Raw genomic sequence first — 21,643 nt, forward strand, 5'->3', positions numbered from 1 at the left:
TAATGGAAATAATCCCCCCGGGAGAAGGAGCCTCCCGCCTGGGCTCTCACCTCCTCACAAGAACGAATAGTGTTTAAAGTTGAAATAATTAGAAGTATGATAAACACGGCCCATTAATGAAAAAAGAAATCAAATTCATCAGCCTAAGTGGGACCCCCGGTGGGACAAATGTTTGCTTCTAATTACGCAGGATAAACGCAAACCCAGAGCTGTTAAACAAGACCCTGAGCGGAGAGCGGACGCAGACTTGAATAACTTGGGTTTTTGCAGACTTTGGGATTCCGCCGCAGTGGAGGCGAAAGAGAGGAAGACGTGAGGGTGAGGAGGGGGCGAGGGGAGCATTTGAGCGGGTCCAGGAAAGTACAGTTGGATGTGGGTCCCAGCCCTGCCCCCTTGGGCTCGGTCTTTCCCGAGGCCACGAGCAAAGGCCGTTTCCATCCTATTGTCCCGGCCTGGCGTTCAAAGGCACTCGGGCTGCCACGGCCATTCCGCCTGCTGCCGCTGCCAGGCACCCACCGGTCCTACCCCACAGAGCCAAGACGCTCAGGCCTGCGCCCCTGAGGAACTGGGTTGGGGTCAAGAGAAGTCTGTATGGCTACACTCAGCCTGTTAAACCATTTTCCCAACTTTCTGGGAGTGCTGAGAGACCTGTGCTTATGCCTGGCTCCGGGGGTTCCCTTCTTGCCTCAACTTGGGGCTGTGAAAATCCAGGGGCGGCAGGCCAGAACAGGGCTCAGCCTGCACCTACATCTTGACCAATCCCACCCACCCCAAGTGTCCTGGCACTCTTCCTGGTACCCCGAACCTGGAAGGACAGCAGAGACGGGGGACTGGGCCTCCTGCTGCCTGTAGAACTGTGAGCCAGAGAGCGGAGGTGGGTGCCCCCTTGCTCGCTTCTTGCATATTCCAGGAGATCGGTGGTTCCAGAGGGCAGGCCGAGGGCTGGGGCACTAGGGGTCCCCATGTGAAAACAGAAGAAGGAAAATATAGTGCTCAACGAACAGAAAGGAACCACGGCTGTTTCCCTGGCGCCAGCCCTCAACGTGCCCCCAGAAACACCCCGAGTTTTCCAAGGAAAGTGAGAGTTTCCCCAACAGGTTAAAGAAATCATCTGGAAAATTCCAAAGGTGGAGTGAAAAAAAGGAAGAGCATCTCTCCCTTTGGGGTAAAATAATAAAATAAAATAATAGTAAAGTTGGTGTATTGAAATCTATCTCTTCAAGTGAAATGGAAAATAAAATCACACCAGCGGGGAAAGTTGCAGGCGTTTTTCCTCTTGTTTTGGAGGCCCAGAAAAATTATTCTCAACCCAAAACTTGAAGGAAAATTTTGCTTTTCTCCTTCACTAACACCGGGCTCTGCCCGGACTGAATTGGGACAGGGAAATACCAGGCAAACTGCAGAATGCTCAGAAGCCCAAGAGAGAGATTTTCAAACAGGTACAAGAGAGACATGGGAGACCCAGGACCCTTGGAGGGCCTCTGGTCTACTCCGGATCTCGCAGTCTCCCTGGAAGCCCCGCCATCAGAGTCCCTCTCACATCTGGATGCTGTACACATTTGCCCCTAGATGCTACGGAATTTACCGTTTCCGTACTTGTCTAACTTGCGCTTCATTGTGCGCACACAGCCACAAATATTCACCTTTACCTAAGAGACGTGCTCCCCACGATCCCCGCATCCTGAAGTCTGATAAACCTGCGCCAGCCCAACTCCATTCTTGCCCCGCCGAAGGGCGGCCAGTTATTTAACTTTGCCTCCTGAATTGAAACCAGACAGCAAACACTTCGGAAAGAAGCTCTGAGAGAAGGAAACAGATGGGAGGATGTCTTGGTGGGGGGAAGCCTGGCCCCCCACTTTAGTGATTTGCTCCCAAGTTGCCGCAGTAGATTGGGTTTCCAGTGGGGAGTCAGGGCTGTGGTTGGGCTGGCTGGCTTCGGAGAAAACCCCCGCTCCTCCCTTACCGGCTAAATGCCTTTTCGAAGATCCGTTTTGCATCTTTTTTCCCTCTTTCTCTCTTTCTTTTTTCTCTCTCTCTTCCTTCCTTCCTTTCTTCATCCTTCTTTCTCTTTATTTGCTTCTTTCTCTTTCTCTTTCCTTCTCTCTTTTCCTGCAGTTCATTTTTCCCTTCATTTTTTCCCCGATCTTTTCTCTTTTTTAATTCATGGTTTTCTTCATTTCCTTCTTCCTTTTTTCTTTAGGACACAATTTATTCTTGGCTCTTTTCTTTCCTCCTCACTGCTTTCCTTCCCCCTTGACTTTCGGTGCCCCCTAGCCTTTCTTGTTTTTCTCTGTTGTGCAGAGCTCAGGGAGGAGAAAGCCCCAGGCTCGGGTGCATCTCTCCGCAGCCTCACTGTTCAGGCTTGGAGTTGACCTTCTCCGGCCTTCAGCCTTAATAACTCGGCTCCTCACAAGGCGAAGTGTAGGCCTGCAGTGGCTGGCGGCCAGGCCTCAGCAGTTGCCATCAGAGGGAAGGAAAACCTGGCGCGGGGGCACATTCCTACCGGCCCCGATGGCTCCCTGAGGCACGCGGTCCCAGGGCTCAGGTACCTTCGGTCCCATTACCTCCAAGGAGGCTTGTCCCCCAGGCCTGTCTTTGGAGAAGTTGCTCCATCTTTGTCCTGACCTCCAGAGCTGAACATTAAAATAGGCTCAATTTGAGCCGAAGTGGCATCCCCAAGGCTGGAGTCAGGGGGAATGAAGGAGTGGGGGCTCTGTCAGTCCCAGATGAGCGTCAAGATCTAAGGGGGTCACCCGTGGGCTTAGCAACGCAAAGCCATGTCCCCACATGGGCACCTTTGTTCTCTGTGCTTCCAGACTGCAGTCTTGCAGTCCTCTGAACCTCTGGGCAGGAATTTCTTGGCGTTTTGAATTCTGTCTTTCTTCAAACCCACTGTGGACTTTGCAAGAAATAGGGATGCAAGGCGGTGTGTGTAGACTCTCTCAAATTGGCGGTCTGAGTCAAGGTTATGGGTCTCGACTTTGTGTGGTGGGTTGAGGGAGTGTTTGGTGTGTGTGTGTGTGTGTGTGTGGAGAAAGAGAGAGAGAGAGAGAGAGAGAATGATGCCTGCAGGAGAACAAGAGGGAGTGATGGGGAAGGTCTGGTCCTGCTGACATTGCCCAACTTTGGGGGTCTGCAAGGGTATGTCTCAAGAACAGAGTGGCCAGGACTCTCTTGCAGGCCTGTGGCCTCTGTGAGCTGGTAGACCCCAAAGCTCGCTCCAAGGTGGGCCTCAGGAAAAGAGTGACAACAGCCTTCAGCCTGTTTTGCCTTAGGCAGAGAGAGGCAGCTTCAGATGCCACCACCTCCCCCACCAGGGCCCCAGAACCTCTCTCCCCACAACCTCCTAAAGATCCTGAGCTTTCATTCCATGGCAAGACCAAAACTTAAAGTTTTTTAAAAAAGGAGGAGGAATCTTGTAAAACTTTTATGCCAAACAAAGTTATAAAAACTTCCCGGGCATTGCCTTTTCCAAAGGTTTATATGAATAATAAAGAGTGTAGTCGCGTGCACAGGGTTCTGGCGGGCTCTGAGCAGGAAGGGTTCAGCAAACAGTATTATCCAGCCCTGGGGCACCAGGAAACCCCAGGGACTTCCCCCTTGAGGGAATATTGGCCCAGAAACGAATTGCCCTACAGATTCCTGAGAGGGGGCGGGGAAAGGGAAGAGGTGGCGCCCTTGACTTCTTGAAGTTCAAAGTTCTTCTTTGCTCGGGTGAGAAAATCCCCCTCTGCCTTCAGCCCACTCGAGAAATTAGCCCCAGGTAGTTTTTCTCCCTCTGGTTGAGAACAGGCTCTAGGTATCCCCATGTCTGTGCACCTTTCAGACACCTGGTCTGTAACTTTCTTGCTTTCCCAAAGCAGAGCTGCCCACCCTCTCCATCTGGGACATCTAAAACCTGTGGGCTTGCTCTCAGAAGCGCCTGTGTGCGCTTACTTCTAAGGGGCCCTTGTATCCCCATTCCTCAGCAACCCAGGGGTCTAAGGGACAAAGAAACCCCAAACACAAGGCTGGCCCCAAGCCATTTCTCTTTTCAAGTCCCCAAGGTTCTCTCTGTACCCCTAAAGCCCATAGTGAGAGGGGGAGGGGCCCAGAGTGCTCTCTCTCAGCCCACACCACTTAATACCCTTGTAAACTCCCACGTGCGCTATAAACTTGGATTTTTACAACCAACATTCCTCCTTAGCTCCGAGAAACTTTGAACTCGGCCTCGGGTTTATTTACTGGGGGGGGAGGGGGTTGGGGAACTGGGAGCTGAGAAAAGCTGGAGGAGAAGAGGGGGAAAATGCGGGGCAAGAGGGTAATGGCGTGGGGGTCTGGGGTGTGTTGGGGGAGCCAAGACTATCCACTGTGGGTTTGTTTACTGTTTAGAGCGGAAGCATTTTCTAACACAGGCCAGACTGGGTCATTAAGGGCGAAATGAAACTGGGTTTAGAGGCATGGGGGGTGCTTTATGGCGGCGTCTAGACGAAGCTCTTTTGTTCCAGGGCAGCGCCTTGGCTGGAAGGGATTACCCAGAGAGGCTGAGCCCAGAGTGCAAGGGGGGTTGGACATCCCAGGGGCCAGAAGATGGGTTTGTTTGGGGGGACAGAGACCCCTTTTTTCTCTTTTTAGAGGGTTGCCGACGACGGGCAGGTTCCTGGGCCTGGGTCATAGAAGCCTTTGTTTTTCTTTCACTATGACCCCCGGCCTTCCGAAATCCCTTCTGGGGCCAGGGATCTTTTCTGGGCTGCATATTGCAGGGCAAGTGATAGCTGTGGGTTTTAGATATTTTTCTCCAAAATCCTAATCCATTTGGAGATTAACATTTTGCTCTAAAAACAGGTTTGCTTAATAGAGTTATCCCCATCTTATTTTATAGGAAACATGGCCAGCATGCCAATATTCCTTGATATGACTAGGGGATAAATATCATACCGAGAGAGGTCTTGCGCGTGCACACACACACGCGCATACACACACACACACAGCGCCCTCAGCTGCGTTCTTGCTGACACTCATGAACACTGCCGGTGCTTACACACCACAGAGGCCACAAGCCCTAGATGTGCATGGGGTCAGGTTTACTCCATAGCACAGGCCGAAAACATACATATAAGATTCCTTCCCGTGTGCACAGAGGCACACCAACTTAAAATACTTGTGTGGGAGCACATAAGGGAATTGTGGGGCTCTATATACACCTTAGCTTTCAGATTTTGTCTCAAGACTCACATTTACGAATTACAGATTCAGATAGCTGAGCTGCATGGATCCCTGTCATCAAAAACAACGCCGGAGCCTGGATGTGATTGCCCATTATCGGGGTGCTTTTGTCTGTCATTCCACAGAATCGTATTGACAAAAACATTTTCTTTGAATTATATAAGAACAGTTCCAAAGAGAGGGAAAAGATGAGAGAAACCGGTTCCAAATCTTTGCCCCTAAATAACGAATTTGGAACAGAGACTGCCAGAGGGCCCTCGCTGAAAGCACTTGAAAGGACTATGGTTATCTTTTTACAGAAAAAAAAAACCAAAAACTCATGCAGCAAATATAGATGGGTATGGCGAATGTCCCCAAGGGTCACCCAGTTACCCAGTGCCCCACCGCATGCCAACCCCTTACAAAACAAATCTCTGGGGCTTTCTACTCTGGGAGACCCAATGTACAAACATCAGGGTGGCCCCAGTCTAGCGTCTTGTTGTGTCTGGAGGAACCTGGCCATTTGTGCTTGAGGGGAAGGGGCCCAGCCCCACCTTCCCACCCTCAGGGGCCAGCCTCGGTGAGGAAAGGGAGGGGGCTGTTTTCCCCTCCTCTCCCCTCCCTCCTTCAAAACTGTATATAAAAATTCCAATACAGTCTTCTCATAGAGAGAGAGAAAAAAAAAAGAAAGCCCTACCCTCAACCCTGCACATTTAACTGCGACAGACGGAGACATCTGGCGGGAGGGTGGTGGAGCCAAGAAAATTCCTATAAATTTAAATTCGATGATGGTTACAATTAACTCCACAACAAACGTGTACTTAAACGGAAAGCGTTGCTGGGCGTTTGGACGCAGCTCGAGCTGCACGTGAGAGAAGAGAGCGTTCAGAGTAGCCGTGGAATGTCCTCAGCTTGAGAGCAGGACGACGCTACCGCCACGCTCTTGCCCCTGCCAGCGAGGAGAGAGTGCAGGCCCACCAGCTCGGGCCTACCTCACCTTCACACGCCTGTCCTCCCCAGCTGGGCTCTACCCACCATTCTCCTCCTCCGCCTTGGGAGCATTGAGGATTTTAAGAGGAGAGGGGCTAATAAAAGGGTCAAATAAAATCATAATATTGAACAGAATGAAATATCTTTATTTGCCACCAAAAAAAAAAATTCACAGCAATCCCTCTGGGACGGGAGCAGGGTGGGGACTGCACACGTACACGCACACTCACGCTCATGGAGAGAGATGGGTGATTTGAATCTCATTCCAGGCGAGTCCTCCCCCCCACCCCAATCCCCTCTGGGTAGAAAGAAATGCTTGTGAAATTTATTTACAAAAATTCAGGCCCCAGCATGGGGGAGGCCCCCAATCCCACCTCCCTCCTGCCTCCTCCAACCTAATCTTTTTTTTCTGCCTTAAAAAAAAAAAAAAAAAAGAGGAGGTAACAACTGCATAGACTATAGCTATAAATCCATGGAGTGGGGCACGGCTTGGAAATAGGTTAGGAAACCTCAATGCACCAGTTAAGAAATTTCAAAGGAGGGCTCTACACGTTCACGGGGAGAACAACTAGGCTCAGGCGGGGCCTGGGCGCAGACGGAGGTAGGACACAGACTTTGCACACCTAACACCAGGTCGAAGGTACAGAAATTTCACAGCAAGGCAGGATCACATTTAGCTGCCCCCTAGCAGTGGGGCGAGGTGGGGTAGGGGTGGGGAGCCCAAGAAGTCTCCCCTCGCAGACACGGTGTCTTAGCAGATCTTATCACTTGGGCAAGGGAAGGCTTTTAGTTCAAGGATTTGTTCGCTCAGGCGCCTACTACTGTCGCCCCTCCCCCACCCAATCCGAGCAGCAAGACATTGTCGCGAGGTGTGTTTTCTTTTAAATAGAGTCTTGGCCTCGGCGCCAACGATGTCCACTCGCCGTGGGTTAGACACTTCCCTTCACCTTCTTTCCAGGCCCGGTCCCTGTCCCACAGCGAGTCAGAAGGAAGGTGAAGGAGGTTCCAGAAAGAAGTGCGGGCGACGGCAGTGGGAGCCAGCCCTGGCCACAGTCCAGTTTTCCACCCGCGGAAAGAAGGCGAGTTAGAAAATAAAAAATAAAAATAAAATAAAATAATTTCCCCCCTCTCCCCCTTCCCCGTAAAGGGCCCGGTCTGCGGTTACAGCAGAGGATTTCCCGAGAAATACTGCAGCCGGTCTCTGCTTAGTTTTTTTTCTTTCATCCTCCTGTTCTGAAACCAAATTTTCACTTGTCGGTCCGTCAGGTTCAGCATGCGGGACAGCTGCAGCCGCTTCTCTTTGTTGATATACACGTTGAAGAAAAACTCTCGCTCCAGTTCCCGGATCTGGAATTTCGAATAAGGGCAGCGCTTCTTGCGGGTGCGGGGGGCGTCTGGAGGGGAGGGGAGGGGACAAGTGCGAGGAGAGGGGAGAGAGACACGTGAGACCCGGGCGACCCCAGCCCGCTGAGCGCTCAGCGGCCCTTCTCCCAGCCCCACCGCCAGGCAGCCCTCCCGCCAGGCCGGCCTGCCTTCCCCGCTCGGGCCGCAGTGCTGGGGCAAGCCCGGGACCCCCCGCCAGGTCCGGCTCGACCGATCCCCGGCCACCGCGGGGTCACCGCCCCTCCCCTCGGGCGAGAGCCCCGGCTGGTGGAGTCCGGGGAAGAAGGAAACCAGCCGGGCCAAGTGCGTCCGGGGGACCCGCCGGCTCAACCGCTGTCCTCGGCCCCTTCCTGCGCTGCCCTCCAAGTGGCTCCGAGCACCCACCCACCCCTCCCGCAGAAATCTGGGGGGACCGCGGAGAACGGGCGCGAAGAAGTGAGAGCTGGCGAGAGCAGTGTGGAGACGGGGAGGAAGCGAGCGAGCAGGCACCAAAGACACCCGAGAGCCGCTTCCGGGGGCCCTGGCGCCCCGGGACGCCCGGAGGGCCGCGCCTTCCACGCTACCGGGCTAGGCCGGCGCTGAGGCCGCGGACCGCAGGGAAACACTGAGACCCGGGCCTGGAGCCGCGCGGAGCCCTGAGCCGCCTCTCCCCACCCCCTGTCGCCATGACTTCCGGCTTGCTGGGGTTCTGCTCAAGGACCCGTGAACACATAGTTTGAACATTTCAAAAATAGTTTTTAAAAGAAGCAGAGCAGTCCTGGCTTGCCTCTCCGGTCTCAGGTTCTGCTCCATTGCCTCTCCCCTACCACTCCCCCTCTCTGAGTTTCTCCCTGTCTTTCCATCGCCCTCCCCTTTCTCCCCCTCCACCCCTCCCCTCCGTCCCACCCCCCGGCAGCCCGGCTCCCCATCCTTCCTTAAATGCTCTTCTAAGTTCACGATCAAAGTTAATATCGCTCGCGATGGTGGCGCTTTTAAAAATTTCACAGACCGAGGGAGATAACGGGGAGGGGGGTTCACCCGGCTTTTCCAAAGAGCCCTTTTCCCTCCCTCCCCACCCCTTCTCCATCGTAAAAAGTCGAGTCGTTGGGAGAGAGGGCTTTGTAGGTTATAATAAAATCCTTTGAATGCTTATAAAACTCCACATAAAATCGGACTGACCCAAAACACGAGGCCGTCCCCGCTCCCCTCGCCTCCCCCCTGCTCTCGCCCTCCCTCTCGCGCTCCCTCCCTCGCTGCCCGCCTGCGTCCCGGCCGCTGCTACCTACTGGGGGCGGCTCCCTTGGCCGGCTCCTTGGCCGCCGAGTGGGCTGAACCGGACGAGCTGGGATTCGTGTTTTCCTCCTCGGCCTCGGCCTCGGCCCCCGCCTCAGCCCGGGACGCCAGTGCCGAGGCCGGGGTCGCCTCAGGCTCCCCCTTGGCCTCGCCCTTGCCTGGGCAGGGGGGCTCGGCGGGCGCGTCGCCGCCCCCGCAGTAGGCGTTGTCGAAGAAACGGTCGAAGGCTTGAGGCAGAACGCTGTTCTTGTTGACTGAGGAGTAGAAGCCGGCGGGGGCTGCGTGCGGGGCGCTGGGGTGGTGGTGGCCGCCGTAGGAGCCTTCGTTTTTCATGAGGATCTCGGTGACCGTGGAAGGAGGCAGGCACTCCCGGTGCATAAGCTCGTCGGCCGCCGCATAGCAGGAGGAGTAGCTGTTCCGGTGGTGCCACTTGCCGGATGGCTCCAGGCCGTAGGAGACCTCCCGGACCGGGGGCACTTGGGCTGAGTAGGGATAGGAGATCTGACGAGAGGGGGCCTGGGGCAGGAAGGAGGAGACCGTGGAGAACTCGGGCACGTAGTAAGTGCAACTGGGCAGATAGAGGTTGGAGGCGCAGCTCCCTCGCTCGCCGAAATCAGCGCCCCTCTCCTTGCGCGACGGCGAGCAGAAGTTGCCCAGGTTGACCGAGTTAAACATCGTTCTCTTCTCCTGCCGGCTCCAGATGGAGGTTTTGGACCCGATCTAGCGAGGGGGGAAAATTTGGGAAGGCGAGATGACGCGTTATCCGTCTTAGTCTCTCTCCCTGAGCACGTGATCCAAAGTAGATATTGTCATATATCAGTTCGGAGCACTTCGCAGACGTAGGAGGGGTTCTCTCTTAGGTAAGATGGGGACGTTCAGGCGATTGGTTTGCAAACACCGCAGAAACATTATGAAAATCAATTGCAGATTTGTATTCGTTTTTCTCTCGTCACTCCCCTCCTCTCCATTCCACAGAGCGAGCAAAGGAGGAGAGAGAGGGTTGGGGTGGGGTGGGCGGTGGGATGGGCGGTGGGGGGGTGGTGGTGGCGGGGAGGGGGTAATTGTATTTTTTTCTAGCTGCTTCTCCCCCCACCCCAGGATTGAGGGAAGGAGGAGGGCTCCCACCTCTGGGGGGTCTTGCCTCCTCGGGATGATGAGCCCAAGACTGAGGTGGGGATGAAGACCTCTTTCCCCACCGCCTGGTTCCGCGGGAGATGTGAATCCTTCCCAACTCTCAAGGACTCTTACCCCGCCAACCCGCAGAGGGCCAGCGCCTCTTTACAAGAGTTTGAAGAAGTCCATTCTTTTCTTGGCCAGGGCTGTGTGTCAGGACTCCCCTTCCCCTTTGGAGAGACTCCTCAGAAGAGTATGGGAAGTTTTCCAAAGGTGAGGCAGCCCAGCACCGAGCCAGGGTCCCAACTTCGTCTGGCTCTGCTGTGCTGCCCGCGGCTAGGGACTCAGATTAGTCATAAACGAGTGGTAAGCAGTGAGCCAGCCGCCCAGCCGGTGCCTGGCCAAGTCTGGGAAAAACCTTCTCTAATGTTGTGTTAAATATTTAGTATGAGAGAGTGGCCCTGGGTGAATATTTCATGCCTGCCTTTATTGTCAATCAATGTGCAGAAAGCTACATCCACTGTGGATTTTGAAATCTCAAACCCCAAAGATAAAGATCGGAATGAGAGCCATGTATTTTCTCTGTCTGGGGTCCTTTGGGTTGGGGGCTCAGCCTCAGCTTGGGGGCCGAAAAGAAGCCTGGAGTCAGGGTCCAGGAAGGATATGGGGGGCTGGGTTTGGGGCTCCTATCCTTGAATGATTTGGGGGCTGGGAGGTGGGCAGTGGGGCGAGGTGTGGGTCTGCTGGACAGACTAGCAGGGGAGTGGAAGGGAGCTGAGGAACCTGGGTGGGCAGGGCAGGGCCAAGGACCACTCCCTAATGGAGGCCCCCAGCCCTGCTCCCAGGGGGCTGTAGGCAGGCCTTGGTGCCTCTTTCCCATTTCTCAGCCCTTCCCTGCCCTCTTCCATGTCCACCAGCCTCCTAGACATCTGTGGCCCAAGAGGTGGACTCAGTGGTTCTGCCCTCCTTCGCCTCTCATCCCTCTGGGCACCATGGGACACATCTAGGCAGCTGAGAATCACTTTATTGAAAGGTTCTGGACTGGATCCAAGCGGCCAGAGCAATCGCCATAAGCAGAAAGCAACCTTGGATCCAAAGAGGAGCTACCAGGGCATGATTTGTTCAGGCAGGAGGGGAGGACTGAAGCCCTGCAAGGACTCAGGGAAAGCCAGAAATAGCCCAAACCCTCTTTTAACCCCTAACTCTTGGTTAAAATTGATTTCTACTTTACAAATACTATTTGGATTTGATTTTCCTTGCTGAGCTTGGTGACACGTACTGAGGCCCCAAAACCAGATGGAGAAGACACAAAAAATTTTTTCATGTCCCCAGATATAACTCCCCAAATCCATTCCTTCTCAATCCTCCTGCCTTCCCAAATTTGCTCAGCCTTTAGAGCATCACCTGGAGTGGAGCCACGATGGCCACGGGTCTCATTCTTGGGGTGGCTCTGGAATACCCAAGGATACCCCTCTACCCATTATTTGGTGGGCCATACTTCCTGAGCCCTTCTTTAGTCCTGGCCAGATCTTAAATGAGGGCAAAGAGGAACTAGATTGCGGCTTTGCTCAAGTATGGGACTTCTCCGTCAGTGAGGAGCTGCAAGAAGAAAAATCTGTTGCTTTCCTCCTTCCTCTACCTCTTTTTATAGGGTGACCTGGGGCTAGCGTTTTTAATTATAATGATAGGGAACTATGGACTATGGCTTTTATGGGGTTCGTGCTGACCTCATTAAACTCAAGTTTATTGGAGGCAAAATGTTCTCCAAACAGTGATAGGAACCAGCAAGAGGGAAGAGAGAGGTACCCTTATCCCTTGCAGAGGTGGGGATAAGAGCTCAGAGTCTCGGCTTCGGCTTTTCCCAGTTCCCCCAGGGCCCTGCTTCCTTCTCCATCCTGGTCTCCAGGGCGATGTGGGGCCTAAGCCCCCAAGGCAAATTCTGTACTGCAGGGGCCGACAGTGGGGAGGGGTATGCTTCCTGTGAGGAGCCAGCTGTGGGCCTGAGCACTTGAATTTGACCACCAAAGTTTATTCCAGGGCCACCATAAAAGTGAGCCAGGCGGCTGCAAGGAGCCAGGGGCGGCTTTATTTCCTTGAAACAAAAAAGAAGGCAAGAAAGAATGTCAAAGAAGTTGATGTCCAGGAAACTCTAGGTCTCCCAACAGAGGCTTCTGAGAATTAATATTCTTCCCCCTAAAAGTAAAGCATGAAGTTCAATTTTTTTTTCCTAGTTTTGGTCCGACTTTTAATTTTTCAACAACTTTTTAAAAATCCCAGCAACTGGAGGTTGCTGCCAGGGTCAAGGAAAGAAGGCCCTGGACAATGAGGTCAGCAAGGTATTGATGGGCAAAAATGCCCACAGTGTGGGCTGGCCACTTCCCTGCCCAACCCTCAGTCCAGGACCACTCCAAAGCATAGATTGTGGCGCTTGCCCCAGGCTGCACCCCAGGGCATCAGTGCATCCCCCCAACATGAGACTCAACTGTGGTCCCAAATCAGTTCCTAAGAACCGTGGCAAGCCCCACTCCCTGGTGGGAGGTGGCTTCCCCTCCCCCATCTCATGGGTGCCTGTGGCCCTTCCACAATCCTGGAGTCCCATCTTTCACCTGAAATCCTCCAGGGCAGGGCCATCCTGCCTAGCTCACCGGTTCTTGGTGGCCTCAGTCGGCACCTCCAGCCCGCCTGCCTGCCTGGCCGCTTCCAGGCAGCTGCGTTTCGGTCCAAGCAGCTGATGCGGTACTCTGGCCAGGACCAAAACAGATCTAGTGACGTTCCCTTCCACACGCGGACACCAGAGGCGGCTTCAGAAGGGGGTAGTATCTTCTGAATTCTGAATCCCCGCATGCGAGACCCCACACACAGCGCTGGCTGGCCTTGCAGCTTGTCCACCTCCCAATTCTAGAGAGCAGATTGGGGTAACTGGGGAAAGGGGCCCATCCCACAGACCAGGCACCGAGAGGGAAAGCCAGAGAGGAGAAAGAGGGACCATTAGAGCTCCAGTGGGCTTGGACTCTAAGTTCAGTCCCATGTGGAGTCAGTAAGAGATAAGCATTAGGCGCGTGGACAACCTCAGCGCTCGGAGGCTTGGCCCACAAGGATGAACCCTCATTAGAAATCAGCTCGCACCTTCTTGCACGTCTTTCTCTCCCCTTAGAGCAATCGGGGGTGTTTAATAATCCCTCTATAGTGTGCTTGGGGATTTTTAGGCCAGCGGTTTACCTTGCATCCCAGGACACATCTCACTTTCAGCCAAAGAACTAGAGGGGGTTGGGACTGCTGGTCCTTGGCCCCCACCTCTCCTCAGCCCTGGCCATCGCCCCAAGCCCAAGGGCCCAAGTCAGGTCACCCAAGCCAGTGGATGCTGCTCTGAGGTTCCTCGGCTCCTGGAAGTGACAGGGGAGGGAGAAGGGCAGCTTCTCCACCCCCACAGCCCCACCCACCTTCCTCCGCTGAGGGATTGTCCCAGGAGGCTAGCAACGCGACCCCATTTCTCCCCATAAAAGTCCCATTTTACGAGCCAGTTTCACTGGGCCCCTCACCAAATGCTCTAAAATGAAGGAAATGTCTTAAAAGCAGTCTGAATTGGAGCCGCTACTATTGGACCTTGGTGTCCAAACCCAGTTGCAGCAGCACAGAAATGTCTTTTCTGGGCCGGATTGCCCTGTTGGGCCACCCGGATCTCTGGCCGCCCCGCCGCCAAGCGGAGGCCGGTTGGCCCGAGCCGCCATTCCCTGGCTTTAGCGCCTACTTAGGCTCGGACCCAGTCCGCGCAGATCAAAGTGAGCTCGCGGCATTTTTATGAGATGAACTTCAGTGGCTCTTTACTTGTAATCAGACGCCTGAGTCGAAAATGCAAAAGGGAACAGCCCATCAATCCAAAAAGGAAAAAGGGGGGGTGGAGAGAGAGAGAGAGAAAGAGAGAGAACACTAGGGAGAAGAAGGGGACTGGGATGAAAAAATTCAGGTGACACATAGCAGGAAGATTCTGGTCACCACCAACAAAAAAAGACCCTTTGCCTGCAGCAAGAACGGTTTGTGGGTCTGTTCCAGCCTCCATGCCCCACCATCTGCCTGTACACTTCGTCCCGATTTCTGGGGGGCCAGGAAACCTGACTCGCCTGTGTGCTGAAGCTTGATCCGAAAGCTTCCACAGTGTGGACGCGCCATGTGGGGCAAGTGTGGCCGCCTGCCCTCTCCTGCCCCAGCGGGGAAGTCGCCTTCTGCTCGAGATTTAAAAGTCTCTCGCATTTTGCTGCTTTTCTCTCTGTGGTCTCCGTGGTTCTCTCGTCACTACAGCCAGAAGTTGAGTTACAGGAAGATTCACCAGAGATTTATCGCCTGGCTCCAAACTTGGAGAGCCCCGTTGTCATAAACAGCCGTCTATTGTCTAGACTTTTATCTCCGGGTATGGATCGTGCATTATTGAGGCTCAGGAGACACGGGTCTGGCTCAGTGGGGGGTGTGTGCGCCGCCGAGCGCTTGCCCCTTGCCCCCAAGGGTTTCTGTGTGTAAGTTTAGGAAAGTGCACAGATTTGTGTGTGCTCCTGGAGCTGGGCAGGTACACCTGAGTGTCCAAGTGGGGAGGCGCAGGGTGGGGAGGGTCTCTCTGTGCCTGGGAACATTCTGGTGCATGGACTTGTGTGTTGGGTGAGAATTTGTCACAGTGTGCTTTGTTTCTGGGGCATTTTAAGTATTCCTGTCTGGGTTTTTGCAGGTTTTATTAACCTGCATCCGCTTGGCCTATTTATGTCCCTTCGAAGGAGATCATCTGGTGTTTTTCAATATTGGAGCCCATTGTGTGTGTGTGTGTGTGTGTGTGTGTGTGTGTGTGTGTGTCTTCTCCGAGGAAACGGATTTGGGTGATACCTTTCTAGTCTTACTCCTTAGATTCCTCCACTTACCCTAAATCACACCTCAGCCTCTGCCTTGCCCCAGAGTCTGGCCCTGCTCTACTCCCTAAAAGTCCAGAAATCTCCCAAGCAGCTACCAATTTTCTGTCACAGGCACAAAACACATTTTTTCAGGATGAGGTCTGGCTATCTCTGTCTTTCCCACATTAGGGGGAAATGTCCCAGCTCATAAACTCCCTCACTTCCTGGGGCTCCCCTTCTCAGAGCTGAGGGGGACATCAGAAAGGGCCTCCCCACTTCATTCTGACCTTTTAAAATACTCTCCACACAACTCTAGATAATACCAAAGGGGCCTGCCGTTCCCTCCCTGGGGCTTTCTGGCAGCAAATGTCCTCACCCTGGCCACCTCCTCAGCCCCTGGAGCTCAGGCAGTGGGACATTTGCCCAGATTAAATGTCTGTGGGAGAGACGCCTATCACCTTAGAGCTCAGGGTCAGATGCTGTTTTTCTAAGCCTGGATCCTTTAACACCATCAGAAATAATCAAGTCCTCCCCCTTTGTTTTTCATTATCAGGATGCAGGGTGGGAGGGCTCTTAGGTCCTGAGGCCTGGGAGCTCCACTGACCACCCCCAGTGCTCCCGGCTGCTCCCACCTAGGTGTCAGGTCTTCCTTCGGGTCCCTAGTAGCCCTTAGCCTGGTAGGTAAAGTGGGAGGGGACTGACCCTAGAGGCTGGTTTCCAGTTGAGAAGGGCGGAGGTGACAAAATTAGGGCTTTGTGGAGTATCAGATTGAACCAGAAGTCCCCAGAATTGCCCTGAGCATCTCTCCCTTCCCTCGCCATTAGAAAAGCAACGATTAGGCCTAAAAAGGGCTCCGTGGGCACAGAGCAGGAGAAAACAGGCTGTCAGGGCCAGGAAAAAGGAGGTGAGCCCTTCACAGACACCCCTACGCTATATTCTCTCTCTCCCTCCCTCCCTCTCTCCCCCAGTGCCACCCTGCAGGGAAAAGATCAAGGATTCCACTTCAGGTTCCTTTCTCTGGCGCCTTGGCTTTCGGCTGAGCCGCCCGCTGCCCCCAGCCCGCAGCCCGCCGGGGTCGCCACCGCCCCCGCAGCTCCGGAACTCACTTGCCCTCGGGCTGGCCCGCTGCGGCGCCGTCTTCCTCTGTCTCTCCCTGCCTCCCTCCGTCCTTGCCTCTCCCCAACTTCTCAGGCCAACAGATTTCGGATATGCTCCTTTCTCCGCACCCCGGGCCTAGGCTGAGCCCGCTCAGGGCTCGAGGATCGCGGCGGCAGGTCCGGGTCCTCGGCCCGCGCGCTTTGCTCCCAGTCCCACCCGCTGCAGCCTCCTTTGCTAGTTGCCGGGTTGAAACGCTTCTCTCTCGCTTTCCTGCTTCTCCCCCTTTCTCTCCGCCTCTTGATCTGAAAAATAAATAAATCCAAGCCTCCTACCTCATCAGCCCTCCCCCCTGGCGCTGCCTCACTTCTCCTCCTTACCGAGTGTACCGCCTTATTTTCAGAAGGAAATCTTAATAGACATTTAGGCTGTAAATGAACTTTTCTTTGTGATGGCTAATTTTCTTTCCAATTCTTATGTCCTGCTCCTTTTCCTGGTGGAATGGAACGGATTTAGAAGTCTGCAGTAGGGGAGGGGAGTGTGGAAAGACGGAGCCCAGAGTTACACACAGTAGCGAGAGACACTGGAAGACCCAGAGATACAGAGAGCAAAAGAGGCGTTAGGCTGGGAAGAGGAGGGAGAGAGGGAGGGAGGGAGAGAGGGAGGGAGGGAGGGAGGGAGAAAGGGAGGGAGGGAGGGAGCCCCAGCTGGCGGGAGTGGAGCCAGAGAGAGAGAGAGAAAAGGAGAGAAAAGTTTCCCAGAGTCTTCATTAGTTGACTTCTCTGTCCGCTGCTTCCCCCAGCCGGTGGAGCTCACCCCCAATAAAGGAAGGAAGGGGGTCTTTACTTTTTTCTAAGGCCCCAAAGAGTCCAGTGTTTACAAGCCTAGGAATGCTACGGCCATGTCCAGGCAGAAAGAAAGGCTGAAATGGAGGACCGACGCCTTCCTTATAAGGTACGATGCTAACTTGACCTTCACTTTGTCATGGCGCCCCCCCGCCCACCCAGACTGCTGCAGGAAGCCTGGCAGAGCGGCCGGCCGGCAGACCCTGGCCTCTGTTCTCCCTCCTTCCTCTCCTCCGCTTTCAAATCTTTCTTTCCTTTTTTAAATATTCCTCCGTTTTTCTTCTCTTATTTCCTTTTCTAGCTTTTCCTTTTTACTTCCTTCCTTTATTCCCTGTGGTTTCTCCTCCTGCCCCTTTTCTGTCACTCATTCCTTTTATTCTTGTCTTCCTGTTTCATGGTTTCCCTTGACTCTCTCTTGCCTGGCTCTCTACCACAATCTCTCTCTCTCTCTCCCTTCCCTGCCCCCGCCCAGGCTTCTGGTTTCTGGTGTTCTGAATCCCAGAAACAAGAAAGCAGATTTTCAGTTTTTTCCCCATCCCCATCCCAACCAACCTCCAGGGCCCTAACCTGATTTCTGCTCCCATCCAGGTGTCTCTGGGGAAGAGGTCCAGGAAAGAAGGCCAAATTGGGATCAAAGGGGGCTTCACTCTGGACCCAGTGCCCACTTGAGGATGACAATGAACTTGGTTTTGGTAAGACCCTGTCTTCCTCTCACTGGCCTAAATTGCCAAGTCTCTGTGACCTTAGTAGTTTTGAACTGAGGGTGAAGCCCTTCATTGTGGGGGAACATGGGAGAGCAGAGACTACTGGCCCTGAGACTAAGGGGGAGATTTAAGTACCAAATTGTTTGCCCTTCTCTGAGCTCCCAACCCCTAAAATTGTAGAGATTTCCCTTAACACATCTGGGGAGGGGATTTAGAGAATTGGGGATTTCTGGAGATCCACACACACATAAAAATAGGAAAGAGAAAGACAATCTGGCCTCTCTCTCTACCTTACCTCTTGCTGCCTTCCAGGCTCCAACAGAGCCTCTGACATTAACTCTAATCATATCTTGTGCGGCTATAAAATAAATGATATTATCGACACCCCTATAATTATCTATTATTTGATAATTACAATACTAGATGAGGCAGGTCTATACAGACAAAGTAAAACCAAACAAATATTTTGGAAAATGAAACTGGATCACTGAAGCCTTCAAAATCTCTTAAGAATCTATGAGTTCCTGCCTTGGACCTTCTTGGTTCAGGAGTAGCCATCTTGTAGGTCTTAGGGTGACATGGGGAGACCCTACTACCTCCTTTTCCTCCATATCCCATATAACACCCCCCCTCCTCTGCACTGACACCAGAGAGGATCAGACAATAAAAGGGAAATGCTTTCTCTCTCTCTCTCATTCTCTCTCTCTCTCCCTACAATTATCCAGATAATTGCGTGAATTCTTCCTTGAATACTGCTGTGTAGTCAGGATTGGGATTTCAGCAGGAAGTGCAAGGGACAGGATTCCAAATGGGGGAAGTTGAGAGGGTCCTGCGTTGTTACATTCCCAGACTTTATAGTTCTGTCTAGTGTTACATTGTTTCTTCAGGCAAAGATCTTTGTTCGCCTTCAGTCATATTTCTCCCTTCCCCCTCCCTTTCCTTCTCTCTCCCTCCCCCCTTTTTGGGTCCCTTTAAAGGAGACTCAGACCATCTTATGCTCTTAATAGATGACCATAAAAGTAAAATTAATTCCCCCCTGCCCTTTAATATCAATATCTCTTCGTTAAGTATGCACATTGGTGAGAATAAACAGAATTAAGTGTTGCAACCCAAACCAGCAATTACATCCAAGGTTGGGTTTTTTTATCATGGGGTCTGGCTTATCAGGGGGTGTTAACTCTGCCGCAAGATAACCAGGGGTTATTTGTATTATTATTTTTTTTACAAGCTCACTGGGGCCTGAGCCAGTACCAACCTGGTAGAAAAAGCAACCATGAAGCTAGAGAGGGAAGAGAGCTCCAGACAGAGATGAAACCACGCGGAGTAATGCAGGGAAAGGAGGAGGCAGCCGGTCTCGGAACAAGTGTGGCAGAGAGCAAGACAGGCACTCACAGACAGAGGTTTACATATTTTTATTAAAATTTTTTTTTTAATTTGGGGCTTGATGAAGCAAAGGGAAAATTCAGAAGAGCGGAGAAGAGAGGGAATTATCCGAGTCCCAGCGTGAACGCCCCAGAAGGGGAGAAGACTGGATACCGCGAGCGAGCAGCGGAAGCCGGAGCAGCCCCCGGCGAGGGCTCTGGCTCCGACTCGGCCGGCCGCCCGCTGCCCCACACGCTGTGGGCTGGCCCTCGGAGCCCCCCCTCGCGGCCGCCAGGGCTTCCGCGCTCTCCTTATCATCTCCATCTTTATGACGAGGCTTGTTAACAAGACCAGCGAGCTGGCCACGCACATCTATCTCAGCCGCTCACGCTCAGCCAAGCAGCGGCCGGCGCGGGGACTGGCGAGGCACTAATTAATTGATTCCTTTGGACAGTAAAATATGGCAGTGTCTACACGGAACCCATAAACAATATCTCTGCGGGGTGTGAGTGCATTGTCTTTCAAAGAATTTTTCCATAGGCGTGTGTCAGGTAGTCTCGGATTTTTAGCTACTAAAGAAAGACCCAAGTGGGACTCATTTTTCCGGGGCCAAAACAGAGTTCGCTCAGGGTCAGAAAATGCTTTCGGCTATTATTGCCTCTCCAAAAGTGTTAGTGGATTTTGTTGAGAAAAACTTGGGTTCCAGGGTAAACTTCCCCTGCTGCCGGTGTAGACCCGGCCAGCATTAAGGATGCTAACCGCTGCTGAGGAGCTAGGTGGGCTAGAATCCTCATCCTGGTTAGCTGAGAGGGAGTGGGGCTGCTCTGGGGTTTGAGAGGGACGTAGGAGACCAGGTCCAGCCTTTATTTCATGCGTCTTTCTCCACTGGAGATTTTAAAAATAAATTTAAAAAAATTTAAACAAACTTTGGCTTTCAGGAACCCTGAGTGCCCAGCATACACCTAGAACTTGCCTTTCCCCCAACCTGCCTGTTACACAACTTGCCAGGTCACTGCACTTCCCTCTTCTCCCCCCCCCCCTTTCTTAACTGGCAGCCTAGAGTAAGTCTCTAATATATTTATCTTAGGTCTAGAAGAACAAGTCCTGAGACACAGGGGTAACCTAATTATATAATGCTCATTCCATACAGGCTGTGATTATGCAGTCAGACCCTGCTGCAAACAGGACTTGGGATTCTAAATATAGACCCTGACTTTGGCAAGAGATGTACTAGGGAAACTGAGATAGGAGACCACTTATATAAATAATCCATATAGACATAGAAGGGGTTTTTAAAAGATGGAAATAATAGAAAAACAGAAAGACAGAAAAGAGGCTCAGCTGGTGGAGATTGTTATTGCCAATGCCTGAGCTTCCTCCTGCTACTGTTTGTAAGATAGCCAAATAGATGTGTATTATAAATACAATAATATGTGAGCTCAAAGAATGTACTGCAATGTATTTGGTACGCACACACCATGTAAACAAACTAATTTACAGAACATATTTTTTCATACATTGGGTAGATACTCAATTTGTGTATATATAATAATATGATGTATTTTCCATGGACTTTTTATGTGGACACATTAATATCTGGATGCATTTTCCATGCATGATTTTATACACCCTATGGAATGGATACATCTATGTAGCTCAATCGATGAGGACTGTATATTCCCTGTGTAGGATATATATGCAAGTGTACCGTTTATGTAAATGAATCTTTACAAGTGGTGTTTATCCAATGCTATGTGTAACCTTTTCCCGGAAGGTTGCTTTCCCATACAAATAAAAGTGCCTCTGTATGTATGTTTTCTAGAGAAATATATTTTCCATGCCCAGTATGTACATGTAATATAGATATCTGTGCATTTTAGACTGTTTCAATGTATCCCTTATGTTGGCTGTACCGCCAAGTGTGTGTTTTCTGAAACATCCTTCCCATGCCCCGCATACGGACCATGCATCTTTCACTGGGAACTTTCCTAGCAAGAACCGCCGGCGAGTTCCATCCGCGCAGACCTGTCCTCGAAGGAAGCTCTCCACTCTGGGACGTGGAAACTGACAAAGTGAAGCCTTGTCTCCGGGTCTCCAGGAAGTGGCTCTGGCTCAGAGAGGAGGGATCACCCACCGGCAGCCGGCTGGGCCACACTGGCTGAAGGTCCGGCTGTGTCTGGTCTCCTGTGAGCCCAGTTCCTCGCCTCGGGTGCCGGGCTCCTGGAGGCGGCACAGGCTTTAGGGGCCATTGCCGCCGGCGGTGAGACGCCCAGCGGGAGGGCGGACGCCGCTGTGGGGACGCCACGGGCCCAGCAGAGGGAGGGCACTTAGCAGAGAGGCCTGGTCCCCGCAGCGTGGCAGCGCCTGAGACTCGGGCTGTTCTTCCAGGTCTCCCACAAACTCGCGGGGCGCGCCCAGGCCCAGGGTGCTCAGGGCCGAGTGGCTGGGCGGGGCGGGGCTCGGCAGCCTCCTCTGCTCCGGCCAGCAGGGGTCATCCCGTCGTTGGCTGGGGCCCGGCGGCCCTCGGGCGGCGACCGGCGCTGCTGGCGGCTGTTGGGCGGGGAGCTGCGCGGGGCAGCAGGGGCTGAGAGGCGCGCCCGGTCTCCCCTCCCCGGGGCCCTGCAGCGGACCGGGGCCGGGGCCGGGGCCGGGCCGGCCGGGGCCGTGGACCGACCTCCCAGAGCCCTCTCCGCCGGGCCAGGCCACGGAGCGCTCCAGGCGCCCGCGTCGGCCACCAGCGGCCGCCGCGCCTTTGTCTCGGGGCCTCCCTTTGAGCGGCGACCGCTAGCACGGCGCCGGGCCGCAGCGGTGCGGGGCGTTCAGG

At 53.3% G+C, this 21,643-nt stretch overlaps 1 protein-coding gene and 1 long non-coding RNA gene across 2 annotated transcripts; one reads left to right on the forward strand and one right to left on the reverse strand.

The window, feature by feature from the left end:
- Positions 1–7,335: 7,335 nt before the first annotated feature.
- HOXC11 (homeobox C11) lies at positions 7,336–9,504 on the reverse strand. The gene is made up of 2 exons (XM_032420223.1): positions 8,823–9,504; positions 7,336–7,568 (listed from the first exon to the last, which is right to left on the reverse strand). Exons 1-2 carry the CDS (start codon positions 9,502–9,504, stop codon positions 7,336–7,338), a joined length of 915 nt encoding a protein of 304 aa, XP_032276114.1.
- A 7,176-nt stretch (positions 9,505–16,680) lies between these two features.
- Positions 16,681–20,263, forward strand: LOC116642179. The gene is made up of 3 exons (XR_004301322.1): positions 16,681–16,862; positions 18,686–18,857; positions 19,970–20,263. It is a non-coding gene; the product is annotated as an uncharacterized LOC116642179 (long non-coding RNA).
- Positions 20,264–21,643: the final 1,380 nt, after the last annotated feature.

The sequence above is a fragment of the Phoca vitulina genome, unplaced genomic scaffold, assembly GCF_004348235.1.
Source record: "Phoca vitulina isolate PV1807 unplaced genomic scaffold, GSC_HSeal_1.0 scaffold23, whole genome shotgun sequence".
Taxonomy (NCBI): Eukaryota; Metazoa; Chordata; class Mammalia; order Carnivora; family Phocidae; genus Phoca; species Phoca vitulina.

Coding starts and splice junctions, on each gene's coding strand:
- HOXC11 (XM_032420223.1), bottom strand. CDS start 9,504: ATGTTTAACTCGGTCAACCTGGGCAACTTCTGCTCGCCGTCGCGCAAG. Junction 7,569..8,822: donor GGCCAAGGGAGCCGCCCCCA/GTAGGTAGCAGC, acceptor CCTCCCCTCCAG/ACGCCCCCCGCACCCGCAAG.